Here is a 19,215-nt window from a genome sequence, read left to right on the forward strand (position 1 = left end):
TATATATATATATATATATATATTTATCTATACATATATATATATGTATATGTATATATATATATTATCTATATATCTATATATATGTATAGATAATATCTATATATTATCTATACATATATATATATATGTGTGTATATATAAATATATATCTATATCTATCTATCTATCTATCTATCTATCTATCTATCTATCTATCTATATATATATATAAAATTCCCTGTTTTATATATAAACTGTGCAGATGACAGAATACTGGCACAAGCTGCCTAGAAAGTCTGTTTCTTGAAGATCTCCAAAAGCCGCCTGGACATGGGCTTGGGCCCCCTGCTCTGAGTGTCCCTGCTGCAGCATGCGTTGGAACAGATGGACGCAGAATTCCCTGCCAGCCTCAGCAGTTCAGTGATTCTGCCTTCCCAGATTCTATGCTTTCTTCCAATAAAATACTGATAAAAGACCAACTTATTAATATCCTCACATGCTATTCTATAATGGCATCATCATAGAGAATTCTTAGTGCTTATACATTTTGTTGAATTAGTTCCTACAGCACACGTGTCAATTTGGATAGTACTATGTGGCTAGGTAGTTCCCATCTGCAAAATGGGCCTAGAGTAAGAGTCATAATAGGAGAAACTCCCTAGATACCCCAGGCTGCACGTTTCCAGTCAGCTATCTAGAAAGGGAGGGGAGCAATTGATGCAAATTACAAAGAGTTTTAAGTGCCCTGACCGTTCAATATTGGCAAGACAAAATGTTCAACTTATCTCCTGTATTGTAATGAGCATTTCAAATGAAGTATGTTTCCTGAAAGAAGAATGTAAAATGAAGATTAAGGCTGGAATAACAGTTAGGAACATTTGATGTGCTCTTTCTCAAAATAGAATTGCTCACTTTTCCAACTTCACTCTTCCTTTTTGTAAAGTGTAATATTCCTAAATGCATTAATATATCTATTAAGTTAAACATTTAAAAAGCTAGTATTCTTTCACACAGAACTACACTTACTCTTCCTGGTAGTAAAAAGCAGGACTGAGATCCACAGATCACAACAGAATCCTCCTCCTGCCTGAAGTCATGGTGCCAGTAGAAGCATCAGTTAATAGGGAATACGGGAAAGTAAACACTTGCTCAAAATTTACCTTATAATAGTACATGCACAATGAGACTTCACAGTACTTCAGGTTCTTAAATGAAATGCGATTTAGAAGGAATGGTGGGGATGGCTCCAGCCACAGGGCTTTCTCTTTAGCATTGCTGGCCTGCTGCAGCCTCTGAGTAACTTACATCACCCTGATGTTTCTCTCACAGTCTCTGCTCCCATAGCACCCAGAAGATCCTTCTCCCACTCTGTTCTTCTATCTCATTCCTCTTTTGCTTTTGTTTCCACATTCCCCTCCACTTATGCAAATCAAAGTGCCTTGAGCCTTTAATCACAGGCCACCTTGAAGCTATCAGTAGGGCACTAAAAGCATATTTTGACCCTCTTCTTATAACTTCTTAGCATTAGCACAGATCTTAGTTTGATGGAAGAACTAAAGGGCTTGGTTGTCTATGTTTGTTTGTTTTTAAAAGGCAACAACACTGAAAAGTCCTCCAACTTCTGGTACAAAGCACGTTCAAACACGAGTACACAAAAAAATGGCAGTTTCAGTATGCAAACAGGTTTGGAGTGCTCTGCAGCAAAATAAAATGAACTAAATCTTTTCTTTACTTGAGAAGTTCCAATGAACATAGGAAAACTACAATTTTAAGAAGTCTGTAACCTAACTGCACACCTGCAGATGACAAGAGGCCAAATGTGAAGAACTTTTACCAAAAGAGAGAGGTATAAACAGTCTTTTACTAATTTTCCCTGATGCTACAATCCATGAAACAATCCTGGAAACAGCTGAACTGTTCTAAAGAAAGCCATAAGAAATTTTGCCTGCAATATATATATATAAAATTGTTCTAATTAAATTCTAAATTAATTGTTCTTAACAGCTGCCCTATCCCCAGCTTTTGTCATAACAATCCTTATTCTCCTCTGTGTAACAGATCTGAGAGAGTTCTCTTATTTATTTCTTTTAGATCACTTGGTTAGATCACAAACACTTCCAAAAAGAACATGTATCTTCATGCACTTAAATGAAGAGAGATAATATGCAGCTAAATTTTTGTCCATCTTTGCTCACTCATATCATCTTTTAAAACTATTTTATTTCCTTGGAGGAATAACTGAATGTTTGAAAAACAGCAGCTTGTTATGGTGATCTGCTATGCCATTTAGAACAAATTGAAATAGACACCAAAATAAGTTTGCAGAGAGACAGTTAAGAGGATAAAATAAAGATTTTAAGTATGAAAATATCAGTATTTCTGTGTGAAATGTGAAATTTAAGGGAACCATTCACTCACAATTATGTGTACTTATTGTGTTCAATTAATCACAATTTGATACTGTTTTATTTCTTTTGCAATCAACTTCTTTCCCAAGAGACAGCAGCAAGAGGAACTGCTTAGTGTACACGTGAAATTATAAAAGAAATTTTACCAAATGACTGTCAAATTAATTTAAGTCCAGAAAGTTGAAAATTAGATTCCATTTTACATCTCTGTCACCTTTTTCTCCAAAAGCTCTTTCAAAATTAAGGCTACTTTAGATGCTACTTTTGGAATACTACATACATTAAAAAAATTAAGTTAGTTGTTTCTGAAGTTGGGACCATTCCATATAGTGACCAAGTAACCGGCAGAAATGGATGGCCAGACAAGATTGATACCTATCTTGTTTGGATACCTATCTATCTTGTCTATGTGAGTCTATCTACATCTTATTTTCTCTAAAAACAAAAACAAACCTTTTGTTTGTTACTTCCTGTACATATGAACCCACATCTTTAAGATATCAAATGATTTGTCCTTGGTCTGCTACAACAGGCAATTTTGTGCAGACATGAAATTCAGGAATAAAAGTGGATTGGCTCATTTTAAAATTCTGGATGCAATTTACCCTATGGAAATGTTTGATGGTTTCTGGCTGATTAATTTTAATTTTCCTCCATGCCATCATTTAATCATAATCATAGACTGGCTTAGGTTGGGGGCAGTTGTAACCCCTCTACCATGAGCAGGGCTGCAGTTCACCAGATCAGGATGCCCAGGGTCCCATCCACCCATGCTTTGAATGCCTCCAGGGATGAGGCATCCACAGCCCCTCTGACAACTTGTTCCAGCATCCCACCACCCTCTGAGTAAAAAATTTCTTCCTAACATCTAATCATTTTCCATTGCACCACAGTTTCCAAGTCCTCTTGTTTATTTCCCATACTGCGTGTATTGGTATAGAGGCTTTGGGCTGCATTACCTTCTTGCAGGAGGCTTCCCAAAAACTTCTGGGAAAAACCTGAGATTTTCCCCCACTGCTTCCTCAAGAGACAGTTTCCTGACTCTTCTCTGTCACTCAGCAGTATGCCTAATTCCCCCATCAAATCTAGTTTAAAGTGCTAGTGATGAGTCCTGCCAGCTTGGTGCCTAGTATATCCTTGCCCCTTCTGGTCAGCTGTGTCTTATCTCATTAGCAGGCTATTTTCTTCAGCTTTTTCATAATTACAACCAAACAGACTAGCAAAACCACTTGAGTAATATTTGACTTATGAGGCAGAAATGAAAGTGATTTGAGGAAGAATTTGTTATGCATGTTCTAAAAATGAAACAAAACAGAACTGAAAGCTATATCTTGATACTATTGATTTCAATGAGATTTTAAAATCTCTTTTAATTGGAAAACAGAGTCCTATATGAATATGCATTTTAACTGGTAATCCAATATGCTCCTGAACTGTGACGTTCTATTCAGGGAATTTATAAAAGGTGTATCTTCTGTAACTGTTTAATGAAACATATTTCTGTTTTCACCTGTACACACCATTTTGAAGATTAGAAGCCATGACTATCTTCTAGCACTTTCAAAAGTTTCTACTGAGATAGTCACGCTTACCTAGTTCCAATTACTGTCAACTGTGATCTGGACGTTGTATACCAGGAACTGAACTTAGGTCACCACCTCATTTCAGAGAAGCTAGATTCCTCTCTGCAAATTTGAACAGACAACTGAAGATAAAAGCCTGTCTCACCTTCCAAAGGCACTGTGCTATCCATTGCATGAATTAATATATGAAGATACTAGACTTCTATACACATGCACTCAACAGCATTTTCATTATTGCTAGTTATAGAGAGATATATAAATATATACAAAATGAAGAGGGATCCAAAGATAGAGATGAACGTAAATGGTAGGCACACAATTTATTATGTCCTATGAGAACAAACTAAGCTGTGTATCAAATATTCAGAACCCTGTATTTAAACTTTCCCTGTATTATTAAGAGGAATAAAGTCCTTTAATCAACTCAGCCATTCTGTATAAACTGCTGTTGCTTCCTCTCATTTAAATTTATGAACAATCAAAATAAATCTAAGAGCATACACTGAAGATACTTCTTCTGAATTTAAATTTATAGGTTTACTTTATACTAAAATATGAATGAATTATTAAGATAACAGATGCAGATTTAGGATAGCATGGATCCTTAACAGTACTAACAAGTCTGCAGTTATCTTTGCATTTCAAGGGTATCACCACCTCTAATTTCAGAAGTACTTGTAAATAGAACCACCAAGGGGCAGATTGACTTCAAAGCCACTCTGTTTGAGGCCCCGGAACTGGAAGACCCAGACTCCTATCCTGGAATCCTGCCCATAGTTTACATCACCGCATCAAAAATATTCTGTTCCTTGTATACACTCAGGTCAATAATGGACTCCAAACTTCAAGGTTAATTTCCTGTAAAACTTCAAATAAATGAAAATGCCTCATAAAAAGGTTATAGAGTATTAAGAGAGCTGAAAACAATTCTCATGAGGAAACAACTGGTGTGCAACAGAGATTGCTGTAAACTGAAATACACATTGAGCAGGCTTGACTACCTAGTAGTCCTGTACGTGGTATATTCACAGAATCACAGAATTGCAGGGATTGGAAAGGAACTCAAGAAGTCATTGAGCCCAACCCCCCCTGCTAAAGCAGGCTTCCTATAGTAGGCTGCAAATGTAGGCATCCATACAGTTTTTGAACACTGTTCCAGTTCTCCTTAGTGTAAAAACATTCTTATGCAGGTTTGAATGGAACTTCCTATTTCAAAGTTTTAGGCTCTTTCACTGAGAAGAGCCTGGCCACATACATTAGCCTCTCACCCTCCTTTAGATGTTTATAAACACATATCTCCCCTCAGTCTTCTTTTCCCAGGCTGAAAAGATCCAGGTCTCTCAGCCTTTCTTAATAAAGGAAAATGCTCCAGGTCCTTAATCATCTTTGTGTCCCCTTCCATTGGACTCCTTCAGGGAGAACCCTGTCTTTTTCGAACTGGGGAGCCCAAAAGTGGACACAGTTTTCTAAATGTGGTCTCAACAGGGCAGAGTAAATGGGGAGGATTGCCTCCCCCTTAAACTGCTGGCTATGACTTTTTTAATGCACCCCAGGATACCCTTGGCCTTCTTGGCTGCAAGGGCACATTGCTGGCTCATGGCCAACCTGCTGTCCACCAGAACACCCTGGTCCTTATCTACAGAGCTTCTTTACAGGTCAGCCCCTAACCTACACTGATGAATGCATTAATTCCTTCCCAGGTGCAGTACTTGAAACTGGCTCATTAAACCACATCAGGTTCTCCCCAACTCTGTCCAGGCCATGTAGAATTCTAGCACAGCCTTCTGGTGAGTCAGTCTCTCCTCCCAGCTTTGTATCATAAGTAAACTTGCTGAGGGACTCTATCCCTTCATCCAGGTTGCTTATGAAAATGCCAGACAAGACCAGACCCATCACCAATGCCTGGGGAACACTGCTAGTTACATGCCTCAATGTTAAAATCATTTTAAAATAAAAAACCTTCCAGACTTGCACTTTTTTAAACAAATAAAAGAAAACATGCACACAACCGAACAAACAAAACCAGTCTATTTAACTTCTGTTTTCAGAGAACACACTTGCCAAGTATCAAATGATTAGTGAAACGGTCTCATGGAATGTGAGATGTTTTAAACATGTCAGGTGATTTTCAAGAATAATATAACAGTAAAAATACTGAACTAGACTCCTCAAACTTTTAAAGCACAGAAAAAGCATGAATTACGTCATGACATACAAAAAAACACATGCCTGTTTTAAATTTTTTATTTCAAATATTACTGCTTTGTTTAAAATAATATCCTTCTAATAAAATCTGAATTGCAAATGCTTGCTTATGTCCATTTTTTTTTTTTTACAATTTTGCAAGCTAAAAGGAAAATACATGCTCCTTTTCCCTCATCTGGCTGTTACTATTAATAATATATTGTGAACAGCCTGCAAATTCTACCTGTTAATCAAAATTTCTTCTTGTTTGCCAAAACCGTGTACTTACAGTTTAACAAATACATGTATCGATCTTACACTTCAAAGCATTGTGACAAAAATCCCAGCTGTAGCAAAACGTAAATGCCCAATTTATCTCTGATGCATTCTGTGGTCCAGACAGATAAAGGCACTTTCTGCAAAACCTTTAGTCTTCAGAAAGACTAAAATGTAGGTCAGTCTCACATCTGCAGAGCTCAAATTGTTTCCCTCTCCAGTGGAAAACTAGCATTTTACTTTTGAGTGAGGAAGATTTTCAGCTGATCCTTATCTCACTGTTCTTCTGACCCTAGCAGTGTTTTCATAAGTTTAAACCAACTGAAGGTAACTTTGTAGTGTATAAGATACCAGAAAAAAGACTTTGAATTAAATAATAAAACAAAAACAAAACAAACAAACAAACAAAAAAAAAACAACAAACAACAAACAACAAAAAAACCCTCAATATTACTTTGGATTCACCTGCTCAAATCTGAATATGAGAACTAACTTGAGGCCTAATGCAGCAGCTTGTTTCTCTGCCTAAAACTGGAATATGACTTCTATATTTTGAAACAAGGAAATCCACCTGGATAACCAAAGATAACTATTCTGGATTTAGTATTTCAAAACAACATCTTCAGTTCCATGTGGAAGCCTCTACTCTTCTGGACATGTTAGCAATACTACAGCTTGCAATACTTTATTTTCCCTCACCAGGGAAAGTTATGGAGCAGATCATCTTGGGTGAGATCACACAGCATGTGCGTGGCATCCAGGGGATCAGGCCCAGCCAACATGGGTTCATGAAGGGCAGGTCATGCTTGACCAACCTCATCTCCTTCTATGACTAGATGACCAGATTGGTAGATGAGTGAAGGGCTGTTGATGTAGTCTACTTAGACTTCTGCAAAGCCTTTGACATGGTCTTGCACAGTATTATTCTGGGGAAACTGGCTGCCCATGGCCTGGACAGGTATACCCTTTTTGGGTAAGGAACTGGCTAGAGGGCCATGCCCAATGGGTAGTGATTAATGGAGTTAAGTCCAGCTGGTGACCTGTTACAAGTGGTGTCCCCCAGGGGTCGGTACTGGGGCCCATCTTGTTTAGTATCTTAATTGATGACCTAGATGAGGGGATTGAGTGTACCCTCAGTAAGTTTGCAGATGACACCAAGTTAGGAGACGGTGTTGATCTGCCTGAGGGTAGGGAGGCCCTCCAGAGGAATCTAGATAATCTGGATCATGGGGCTGAAGTGAATGGGATGAGGTTCAACAAGGCCAAGTGCTGGGTCCTGCACTTCAGCCACAATAACCCCATGCAGTGCTATAGGCTTGGGGCTGAGAGGCTGGATGACTGTAAAGAGAAAAAGGATGTGGGGGTGTTGATTGATGTTTGGCTGAACATGAGATGACAGTGTGCCCAGGTGGCCAAGAGGGCCAATGGCATCCTGGCCTGCATTAGAAATAGTGTGGCCAGCAGGAACAGAGAGGTAATCATCCCCCTGTACTCAGCACTGGTGAGGCCTCACCTCAAGTGTTGTATTCAGTTTTGGGCCCCTCACTACAAGAAAAACATCAAGGCCCTGGAATTTGTCCAGAGGAAGGCAATGAAACTGGTGAGGGGTCTGGAGCACAAGTCTTACGAGAGTGGCTGAGGGAGCTGGGATTGTTTAGCCTGGAGAAGAGGGGGCTCAGGATAGACCTCATTGCACTCTACAGCTTCCTGAAGGGAGGTTGTGCTGAGGAGGGGGCTTGGCCTCTTCTCCCAGGCAACAAACAGGACTCGAGAAAATGGCCACAAGTTGTACCAGAGGAGGTTTAGATTAGACATAAGGAAAAACTATTTATCTTGGAGAGTTGTCAGGCACTGGAATGTCCTGCCCAGGGAGATGGAGTTGCCATCCCTGGCAGTGTTCATGAGGCGTCTGGATGAGGCGCTATGAGAGATGGTCTAGTGGCTTGTGGAAGCAAGAGTAACAGGAGAACGGTTGGACTAGATGATCTTGCAGGTCCTTTCCAACCTTGTGATTCTATGATTCTATCTTGTATAATATTAGTATAGAGGAATAATTCTTCTACTGCATAACAATAGTGGCAATGTCTTGTCACAATGAAAACAGTTCCTCAGCGAGCATGAGAATACTTATGGAGAAGCAACACTATCTCCAAGAGAAAGCACAGGAATGTAGAAGTGTTAGTAAGACTTAATCCAATAATCTTGTTGGACTTTTCGAAACAAAATAAATCACAACCAAATTTGTAATTACTCTTATAGCCTGCCAGTTAATCCACTACCTCTTTTAGTACTTGGCTGCTATCTTTTGCATATGTACAAACTGCTTAGCTGTTGGTTAACAAAGAAGGCAAAATACATGTAATGGACTACAATGGAGAAAGGAAAGTCAAGGTCGCAGTAGAACAGTCATGGTAAAACTGATTAGCATAACAATCTTGTGACCCAGCAATATTTTAAGCATCTAATGCAAATGCAAATACTTAACAGTGCCTTTTTATATGAGTGAAGTCACTATCTGCAAAGATTTCATAGGTTGGTATTTTTTTATTTAAACATAACCTTAAAGTAAGTTTAGATTTCAAGTCTTTTATGTGCATGAAACCTATCTTACATCAATAATAACAACCTTGATCCTTGGTCAGCAAGATTTTGCAGAACATCAGGCTGATTCAACCTTCCATTGCTGCTACTTTTAGAACTGAAGCACTTAAAACTCTCATGCAAATTGTAACGTTGACAGATTTGCCTCAAAGAAATAACCATCATCAGAGGTAGATTTTGAAGGCTGCTGCTGCCACTAAAAGAAAGTTGACTGGCTCTTTGATCAGAGTATGAAATCTTTTCCCTTTATTACACATCTTACTCCTTTTTACAGATTCAATGGTTTTTCAGTGTAAATAGCAAACTCTGCAATTTCAGTGATTTTAATAGTTATCTGTTCATGATAATCATTCTATTTAACTCATATTATAGTTGATTAGTGGTAGTTATGCCTAATTAGCAGGAATACAAAAGTCAGATGGATTTTATGCTTGACCTACTCAACTTGGAAGAATTACAGGGAGCTGCAAAATTCTTAGAACGAATATTATTTCCAGCAAATAAGTTCACGAGCAACAAAACCATCATGGCACAATGGAAAGGGTTGAACAACCCAAACTACAGGTGTGGAGACAAGCTCTGCCTGAGATAGGTTATGTTGTCACAGCAGAAGCAAAGGCTGCACAAAAGTTCATTCTGAACACCAGAAAAAGAAAAAAAAAAGAAAAAAAAGAAAAGAAAAAAAAGAAAAGAAAAGAAAAAAGAATAATCAGATTTAGTCTCCAAATGTAAAACAACATTTTTCAAGGTTCATTACTAACAGTGTCTGTGGGAACAGAAGTCTACTTGGAAGCAGGGTGCAGAGCAGAGAGCTGGAGGAATTTGTCTGTCCTGGACTATAGGGGGTGCTTGTCAGGGCAGCACCATGTAGCTGGAGAACATGGAAGCATCAACAAGAATATCCATTACAATTAAGTGCTGGAGGAATAAATTTACACGGATATATGAATTAGCTAAATATGCGCAGCATATCAGAGCAGTAACTAAGCAGATATAATGAACTATGAATAGAGCAACAACAATATGGTTTAGAAGCATGAAGATAAAACAAGGAATAATGAGGTAAAAAGCAAAGAAACAGACAATCACAAGGAAATTATCTCAACATTGAGATAATAGCTTTTGGAACTGAGTCTGAAAGACTTTGCAACAAGCCTGAACAAAAACATTAGAAAAGTTCAGACCATACGTAATCTGTATCAATAAATGCAAAAAGACAGAACAGATAAGCAAGCATATCTTCAGTCTTTTGGTTTTTTAAGGGTTTTATTTATATACAAGCATGATCTACTTCTCAAAAATTATGTGAAGTAGGTATTAAAGAATGCACATGCCCTTGATCTGTGGAAGAAACTCTAAGCTGTTATTGATGGATGTTCAGAATACAGCCTTGGTGCAGATACACAGCTCCAAGTATGATAAATGTGAATATAAAAAAAATTAAAAATGTATTTCTTTTTTAAAAAAAAAGAACCATGCTGTCACAAGGCGTTTTTCTAAGGTAGGTTTTTTCTCTATTTACCCATTGCTATAGCATAATAGTTGGCAACATATAACAAGGATGTAAGTATTAAAACAACTGCCAGTGCAGTGACTATGTTTGAGATGCTTTATTAACTAGTGAAATTTATGGCCCCAGGTATGGTACCTTCACTCTCTCCACATGCACAAAAAAAAAGCAGCCTTGAAAAGTTCCAGCATGACAAGCCAGGCAAAGGCTAGTAAAGTCATGAGTAAATGATAGGTGAAAGAAAGATTAAGTCTGCACTATCCAAATGATCTGAGTCCCCTGTGATAGATGATAAAAAGATGTCTCATTTCATCTAGATCACAGCTTTCTCCTTTCTCACTGAACAGAACTGGAATTGCTGGTGAGCTTTTACCAGAAAGACAGCATAGATGACAATCCACTTGGTGCAATGAATATTTAATTATTCCAAGCAGAGTGATTTAACTACAAAAGAGATAATTGAAAAACCCCACAAGGAATAATTTTATATCCTCTGAGTAAGTCATTCCTGTGGAAGATGAGGATTCGCATTCCTCAGGGCAGAGCTATAAACTTTCATTTGAGCAGGATTTGAGATATTTAACTACTGCTCTACTCAGTAAAATGTGAAAAGTACCATACTTCTTTTTCTTTTCCTTTTTTTTTTTTAAAAAAAAAGCTCTTAAAATCTAGTCAATTAATCTCCACTGCTCAAACATGAAAAGGAATGCCTTGCCTACAACTGTAAATGGGGTTTATGACTCAAGGCAGCAGTTCTCCCCAGCAAAGACAGAAGCATTTTTTTGCCCTGTAGTTGGGGTAGCCTGGAGCATCTCAGGATAGAAGCTGGTAGAAGCACATATGCCAGGGATCTTGAGAGGCTTCACAAGCCTTCCGAGTTCACACCTTACTAATAACGCATGTACAGAAAATGGCTCCAGCCTTCAAACATTTCCAGAAGCACTACAGGTTTCATGTGAGTAAGGAGAGCCCAGAGCTTTTGAGCTGTTTCTGTTTATCATTGCCAACATGAGTACACAGTCTCTAAGAAAACACAGGATGCCAGCCTGATCTCCCTTGGTGAAACAAACACGTACGCTTATGAAAATATATGCAATATCTTGTACAAGCCAAATAGCATAGTCTTGTTATTTCAAAGAAGACAGAGAAACACAAGAATGTATGGTTAGACCTTTTTCCTTCTCCAGACAGATCGACACGCATGCACACAGGCCCTTCTCTTTTCCAGTACACAAGGGATGCTCTGAAAGTAATGCCTCCTATTTTGGTATGTTGACCCACAATGTCAGAAGGAATGTTGGTAGTATGGCAGTAGACACTGAACTTTCCCACCAATGTTACATTTTGGTGCTGTGCAACAGATGGCAGCAGACAGGCAATTTGACAAAATGGTGTCTGACATGGAAGTGCAGATAGCATGGAACTGAATTCCTCCATGAAGAAAAACATAGTACCTATTGACATTCACTGATTCTTGCTGAACATTTATGGAGATCAAACAATGGATGCGAGCACAGTGAGATGGTAAGTAGTGTGTTCCAACAAGCAACAGTGGGTCACCTCTGCTGGTGCAAATTTTTACAAGTGCAGCATGAAGGCTCTTGTTCATTACTGATGAAAATGCACAGCTAATAGTGACTGTGTTGAAAAACAGTGTTTTGCAGCTGACAATTTTCTCTATCAGTTTTACTGTGCTCTTCATATCTGTTGTGGTTTCCATGGAAATAAATAGAAGGCATTACTTTCAGACTGACTTATTCATAAACCCTTCACTTAAGACGGAAACAAAAACATACCCTGTTAAAATTGGATAAATCAAATGTAAAACTTGGCCCTATGTTAGCTGCTAAACTAAGCTAAAGCTTGAGGTACAGACTTACCTAAAAATTTTCCTTAAAATGAGCTTTGCAGGACTTCCAATGGAGCTTTCAGTATTATTTTACTAGAAAACACCTAAAATATTTTATACAGGACAGCATATACAGAAAGGGTTTGTAAAGAACTGTAATAAGGAGAGCACTTCCCTGGTATGTGTCAGCTTTTCCTTCAGTCTTATTTGTCAAACCAGCAGGCTTTCAATAGCCTGCTGCATGACATCAACTCACATGTTGTGATGGGAAAATTCCACTGACACTGAGCCACAGCTCTACACCCACGTCCTTTGGTTAGCTCCTCACTGTGACCAATGCATATTCCCTCTTAAAGCTAGAAACTTCTCCACCTGCACTCACTATCTTTCATGGAAGGTATAATCTCTTTCTGGGACACAAATAGCATCTTCTATGATCCTGAGCACAGCAGCTAAGGAAGGCAACTGGAAGACTTTTTATCTCCTTTAATAAGCAAGCTTTTCAAAAGAGCATATATTAAACAAGCTGAAAGCCAAGCAAGCTATAAAACAACCAAATAAATCTGTCATAGTTCTCAAATGATCATCATAGTGGTTCAGGGACTCCCTGACATAAAACAGAACAATTGTTCTGACTTACATGAACCACACTGGAACCATATTTACATCAAAGGGAGAACACAAGTAATCAGATGAAATTAACAGCCAGAAATCTGTTGCAGCCCAGGATTACTTTTAGGTAATACATAGAAAATGTTGCATGCTGAGCTTCAAATTCCTCAACTGCCACAATATATAGTCTAAAATCAAGTGGTAATTTCCAAAAGTTAATTTCCTTGTTTGATCAAAGAGAAGTCGTCCCCAGAGACGGTTCTGATAAATGGTGCACATAAAAAGTCATAGCTCTAAGAGGTAATTAATTTGGATTCCTACATACAGTCACTTTTCCTTCCCGTTTTCTTGCAACCCACAAGCATTTTTCTCAAATCAAACTAGTTGTTACCTGAATGTTTTGTAAAACAGACATCTCTTCAGGGGGACTTTAATCACATGTTCCTGAAGGCCCACAAACAGGACACTCTGGCTGTGCAGGATCTGAAGACTCCTGATGGGCTCCCACTGAGTCTTTGGCAGGAGTTCAATTTCCTCAAGCAGGCAGCTGCTTGAAGTCTGGTTCATTGGGGCAAGTACTTTCTTAATAGTGCCATAGTCTGCAAAAGAAAGAGGAAAATGAGTTACTAAAAATCATACTAGTGATTCTACTTGTTAACATTTGATGGATGAATCTTTATTCCATGCAGAATGTTTTCTATGGAGGCTCAAGATGTGCAGTTTTCACTGTATTTCCTAAACTGCAATGGAATGGACACAAAAACAACTATTACGTTCTCTGTGTACTGTAAGACAGTAACAAATAATTTCATTAGTGCAGGACAGACTTTACACCAGAAGTCCCTTGAAAAACAAGTATTCAAAGTTTGGCTATTATACATGCACATTCACAAAACACATTCACAGCAAGAGCTTCTGATTTTTGTTTACCATATTGTAGTACACTATCATATTGAAAGCAGCTTACAAAGAAATAAACACTTATCATTGCCCCCAGACTGTTTTAAGAATGAATATTTTAAGATCTATTGGTTTTTATCATTTGCTCTTCACTCTTATTGTCAATGTGATTTCTTATCAAAGGTGGTTAAGTATCACAAAACAGTGTCAGATCACTGATGAGATTTCTGATCCATTCATGCAAAGTTTTTAAGGAATATAAAAATACCAAAGAAAATTTGTTCTGGACATAAAGGACCATGTTCTCACACTGATAAATATTTCAGCTAGTGCCCTGACTAAAACATCATGCAATCTTCTATGTGACAGCAATGGTAAACATTAAAGATCCAGCAGAGAGCAACTCTTATTCATTTAAGGTCTCTAAAGAACAAAATGCTTTATGTGAGTAGGTAACACCGGCAAGACAAATGTTCAGGACGCTCTGTTCTGCAACCCATAAATAAGGGTTTTGCCACAAGCAGCAGAAGGCAAGAGGCAAGGCAGACAGATTGTGGCAGAAGGCCTTCAGGATGGGCCTGGCCCTGACTTGGTGGCAACAGGACATGGCAGTGACAGCCACAGCCCGCTGCCTCATGGTAGGACACCCAGCCAGCCCTGCTAGGAACAAGTGTGGGGAAGGTAGCCTGGAGATGCCAGGCTAGTCCTGGCACATGGGAAGGAACTGCTAGCGTGCAGACTTAAGAAAATGCAAAAGGATAGACAAAAGCAAACTCCAAAACTAAAGAGGAGTTGGAGAAACCAAGGTGGCATATACTGGTAAAATCTTCTGTTCCTGAGGAAAACTGAAATTAATCTTAAGAACTGCAGGAGTAACGGAAAGGAGTGCATTACACAAAATAGCAGCTGGAGTTAGGGTAAAGATTATGTCTAAAATTTTAACTACATTTTAATGAATCTTTAATAATTGGATAATATGGAAAAATTTTATTAGAAAGCCAAGACTAATTACACTCACAGCTAATGTTTATTTCAATATAAAATGCATTCCCTTCCATATCAAGATTTTGTGCTTAAAATCATAACTGAATGTTTAAGTCTTCTGATTAACTTCTCAATTTAGAGTAAAAATCACTTCATGTAAGCATTTAAACATTTCTCCTATATTGGTATAAGTAAGCTTGTAGGGATTCACTGCATGTAAGAATATTTGTTAAAACAAACAAACATAAACCCCACAAAAATTTCTCTCACTAAATCACGTAACAGTTTGTGCTGGAAGGGACCTTAAAGACAACCTCATTCCAACCCATCCAGGCCAGGGCCCAATCCAACCTGGCCATGAAGACCTCCAGAGATGGGGCATCCACAGCATCTCTGGGCAGCCCTTGCCATTGCCTCACCACCCTCTGAGTAAATAATTTTCCCCTATAATCTAAAAAAAAAACAACACCTCCTTTTCTATGAAAAAATAAAAATAAAATTCTGGTTTGGATTATCATAGAATCATAAAATGGCTTGGGTTTGAAGGGAACTCAAGGATCATCAAGTTCCAACTCCTTTGCCACAGGCAGGGTTGCCAACTGCTAGATCAAGTACTAGACCAGGCTGCTCAGGGTCCCATCCAACCTGGATTTGAACACCTCCAGGGATGGGGCATCCACAGCCTCTCTGGGCAACCTGTTCCAGCACTTCACCACTCTCTCAGCATAATCTTACCCTGACATCTAATCTAAATCTCCCTTCTGTTTAAAACCATTCTATTTTGTCCAATTACTATCTACTCATGTAAAAAGTTGATTTCCTTCATGTTTATAAACTCCCTTTAAATACTGGAAGGCCACAATGAGATCTCCCCACAGCCTTCCCTTTTCCATGATGAATAAGCCCAGTTCCTTCAGCTTATCACTTTTTTTTTCTGTGCAGCCTAAAGGAGAGACATATTAAAAAAATAATAAGACCATTGCCAAGGAACAGTTTTGCCTTACAAGTGACAGACTACCAGTTAAACCGAACAGTTTAACAAGCTTGGTTTCTGTTGATGTTTGTTGGACGAACACTTAAATATTATTACAAGTTTCAAGGTCAAAATACAATCAGAATTATCCATAAAAAAGAAAACCAGTCACCAAGTTAGTCACCGAGTGAAATGCATGAGTTTTTGTAGCACAATAATTGGAAAAAAACGTAGTAAGAGGAAGAAAAGAAATAGCAGTGAGATCGTTTTACACATGTGAATGAGTTGGTATCACTTCATAGATCAGTTAGTACAACTCTATGTCACTTGTCTAACTGGCAGTTAACAGGTTCAGCGTAACTTGTAATAACTTGCACTTGGCCTGCCATCTTTTTCATGAGTTGAGACAAAAATCAACTAAGCATTCAGTACATGCCTCTTATTCAGTCTGATGCTCCCTCCTGCTTCTGTGCCTGGCACCTCAAAGCCAAGTTACTTAATGACACCTCCCCAAAGACAAAAGAGAGGAAAAACAAAACAAAACAACAAAATCACCATCACGGATCTGCAGGGCTCCTTCTCCCATTCACCTTGAATTTAGCAGTGCAGAGCTTTGGATAAGAGAATAACATCAAAATCAAATGTTTTGTGTTTTTTCTCCTCGGCAACTTTATTTAACATAGAGGGCAGAAAGGCAACTTGTGTAGTGTAGATCTATGGCTCAGATAACATGATTACAGCAGCACACTAGACTAAAACCAAATGAAACATTCTCACTTTTGAGAACTGCAACACCAGCGACTTCTTCACCAAAGCTGTCATTGCTCTTTCCTTTTTATCTAGGCATAGTGTGTCCATTCCTCCCATTTGCTTCTGCTTTCTTTCAGCAACTGCAAAATCATCAGTTTCCCATTTGTCTTCTAATAGGGTCAGCACTCACACAGAAATGGTGAAAGTCATAATTTTCCTGACTTCAAAAGAAAGAGCAGTGTCGGAGATCCCACAGATTATTTAGAAGAAACAATCCACTTCAGCAGTAATCTGGGTCATATGTCTATTCAGAAAAAAAGGAATAAGATCTTACCTGTCTCTGCCTCAGAAGATTTTCCTACTTCTAATCTTCTAAAACCTATCTCCTAAATTCCTCCTGCCTATGCCTCTCATTTTGCATGGACCATCTAGAAGCCCCAAACAGGGCGATGATCTGTTTCTATTCTGCAAGTTTGAGTGAGATACAGATTCCCTGGACTGGCAGCTGTGTTAACCAGATTATGGTTCCTAGCAAAGGAATACAGATATCAATCTCCCCAAACTATTTTAACACGTAAACACTATCACAGCTAACAGAGTCTGCTACACAGGCTTTCTTATCCTGGCATAAAATCATATCTATTACAACAGTACTTTCAGAAGCACTTTCAAAAGCCATTTACTTTGCTCCAGTGTTTTCAATTCTATGACAGCGTGCAATATTTTGTGTCTATCCTATGCCAAAGATAGCAGGTTTACAAAAGAAGTTGCAACAGCTCCATCCTCTAAAGTACTATCTGTTCAGCCATTTTCACACCACAGTTGAAATAAGAAATGAAGTCAGAAGTAGGGATAGAAATGGTTGCTGAACATATCTTTGGAGCATGTATATTTTCAGACCTGTCAAGATATTACAAGTGAATCTTTATAATCACATTAACTGACCACTTTTACTCAGAAATAACTAAGAAGAATAGTAAACACAGACCTCCCTAATGGATGAGACTTTTTTTTTTTTTTGGCCACACACACTGTGAAAGTATCAATTTCATCACAGATGTCAACGCTGACTTCAACTCCAATTTAAGAATCCTAATAAATGGCATCTTCAGATCCTGAAAATAAGCAAGACACACTGGAATAAATCCAGACACCTGTCAGCCTTAGTTTAAGGATGACTGAGTGCACAGAGGAGTAGCAAAACATAATTATATTGGCCACAAAGTGTAAATAACGTGCTATGTTAGCTTGTACTGTAATACTTCTAAAGAGATCTGCAAAATCAGCAACTGCATTTTGGAAATCTAATCACTGTAAGAGAAGAGGAAAGAAATATTATGTAATGCATAGGAGACTATTAAGAACTGGATGGAAAACCTGTTCTTGTAGAGAAGGAGTTTGGAGGCTACGGTGTCACACAGAATCATAGAATTGTGAGGGTTGAAAGGGACCTCTGGAGATCATCTAGTCCAATCCCTTTGATAATGGAGGTTCCCTACAGTGGATCACACAGGAAAGTGTTCAAGTGGGTCTTGAGTGTCTCCAGACTCCACAGCCTTTCTGGGCACCCTGTCCCAGTGCTCTGTCATCTTCATAACAAAGTTCTTCCACAAGTTTGTATGGAACTTCCTGCATTCTAGCCTTTGCCCATTGCCTCTTATTCTGTCACTGAACACTATTGAAAAGAGCCTGACACCAGAATTCATTAAGAACAAAATGATAGCAGAACAAAATCAAAGTATGATCTCTAAAACAGTGTATCAAAGTTTAAATTGTAAAAGGCACAAGGCTCAGACAGCAATGAACACTTCAAGATCATGCCTGAAATCATATCAGTGGTGACACATTCAAAGGACAGTATAATATTAATGCACAAAACAAATGGCAAACCCAACAAATTAATAAACTTGTAATTTCTGGATTCTCTTAACAGAAGTAAAGGCAATGGAAGAAGCTGCAGCAACTTCTTGCTGGAGAAGAATAAATGTTTACATGAGCAGTCATGAGAACAAAAGTAAAATATTTTTAAGTTCATCTACCTATGAGTAGTTGTGATTATAAAAGTAAAATGCTTTACCTATCTATAACTTAAGAGAGAACAGTCAATACTAAACAGAAAATGGAAATTAAAGCTATTTACATGACATTCGTAATTGAATAAGGCACAATCAGTGCAAGAAATACACCACACTCTCATGATACATACAAAAGCAGTGTAATTTACACGTTTAAAAATCTGCCAACATAATGATCTTTTTTTTCCTGTTGTTTTAAACTGAAGTTTCAATTGAAGCATATTTAAGAGAATATATTTTAAGCATAGTTGAAATGAATACAAATAACATATGACTTCAAGTAGTGTAATTTGAAATGCACTTCAAATTATATTTACTAACTATTTTGATTTGGTTTATGGCAGTATGTTTTTGCATACCCTTTCACTATTCAAATTATTTTTCCAGTGGGAAAATAAAAATACTCAGACAGTAGTAGGACTGTTGAAATGAAAGAATAAAGATCTGTGAATGTTACATTTCTTGTAAATAGTATTCATATGTGCAAACACATGAACTGTGTTTGTATTCATTGTGTATTTGTATTAC

General features: G+C 38.0%; 1 protein-coding gene across 5 annotated transcripts in view; it reads right to left on the reverse strand.

Annotated features, from left to right (window-relative positions):
• The window catches only part of SEMA5A (semaphorin 5A), a 316,527-nt gene that overhangs the window by 78,788 nt on the left and 218,524 nt on the right, over positions 1-19,215 (reverse strand). For all 5 annotated transcript variants that reach the window (XM_032442465.1, XM_015854392.2, XM_015854395.2 and 2 more), the window contains one exon: positions 13,397-13,604. In XM_032442465.1, coding sequence (XP_032298356.1) covers positions 13,397-13,604 — 208 coding nt within the window. The remainder of the gene's footprint in view (positions 1-13,396; positions 13,605-19,215) is intronic.

Source organism: Coturnix japonica, chromosome 2, assembly GCF_001577835.2.
Source record: "Coturnix japonica isolate 7356 chromosome 2, Coturnix japonica 2.1, whole genome shotgun sequence".
NCBI lineage: Eukaryota > Metazoa > Chordata > Aves > Galliformes > Phasianidae > Coturnix > Coturnix japonica.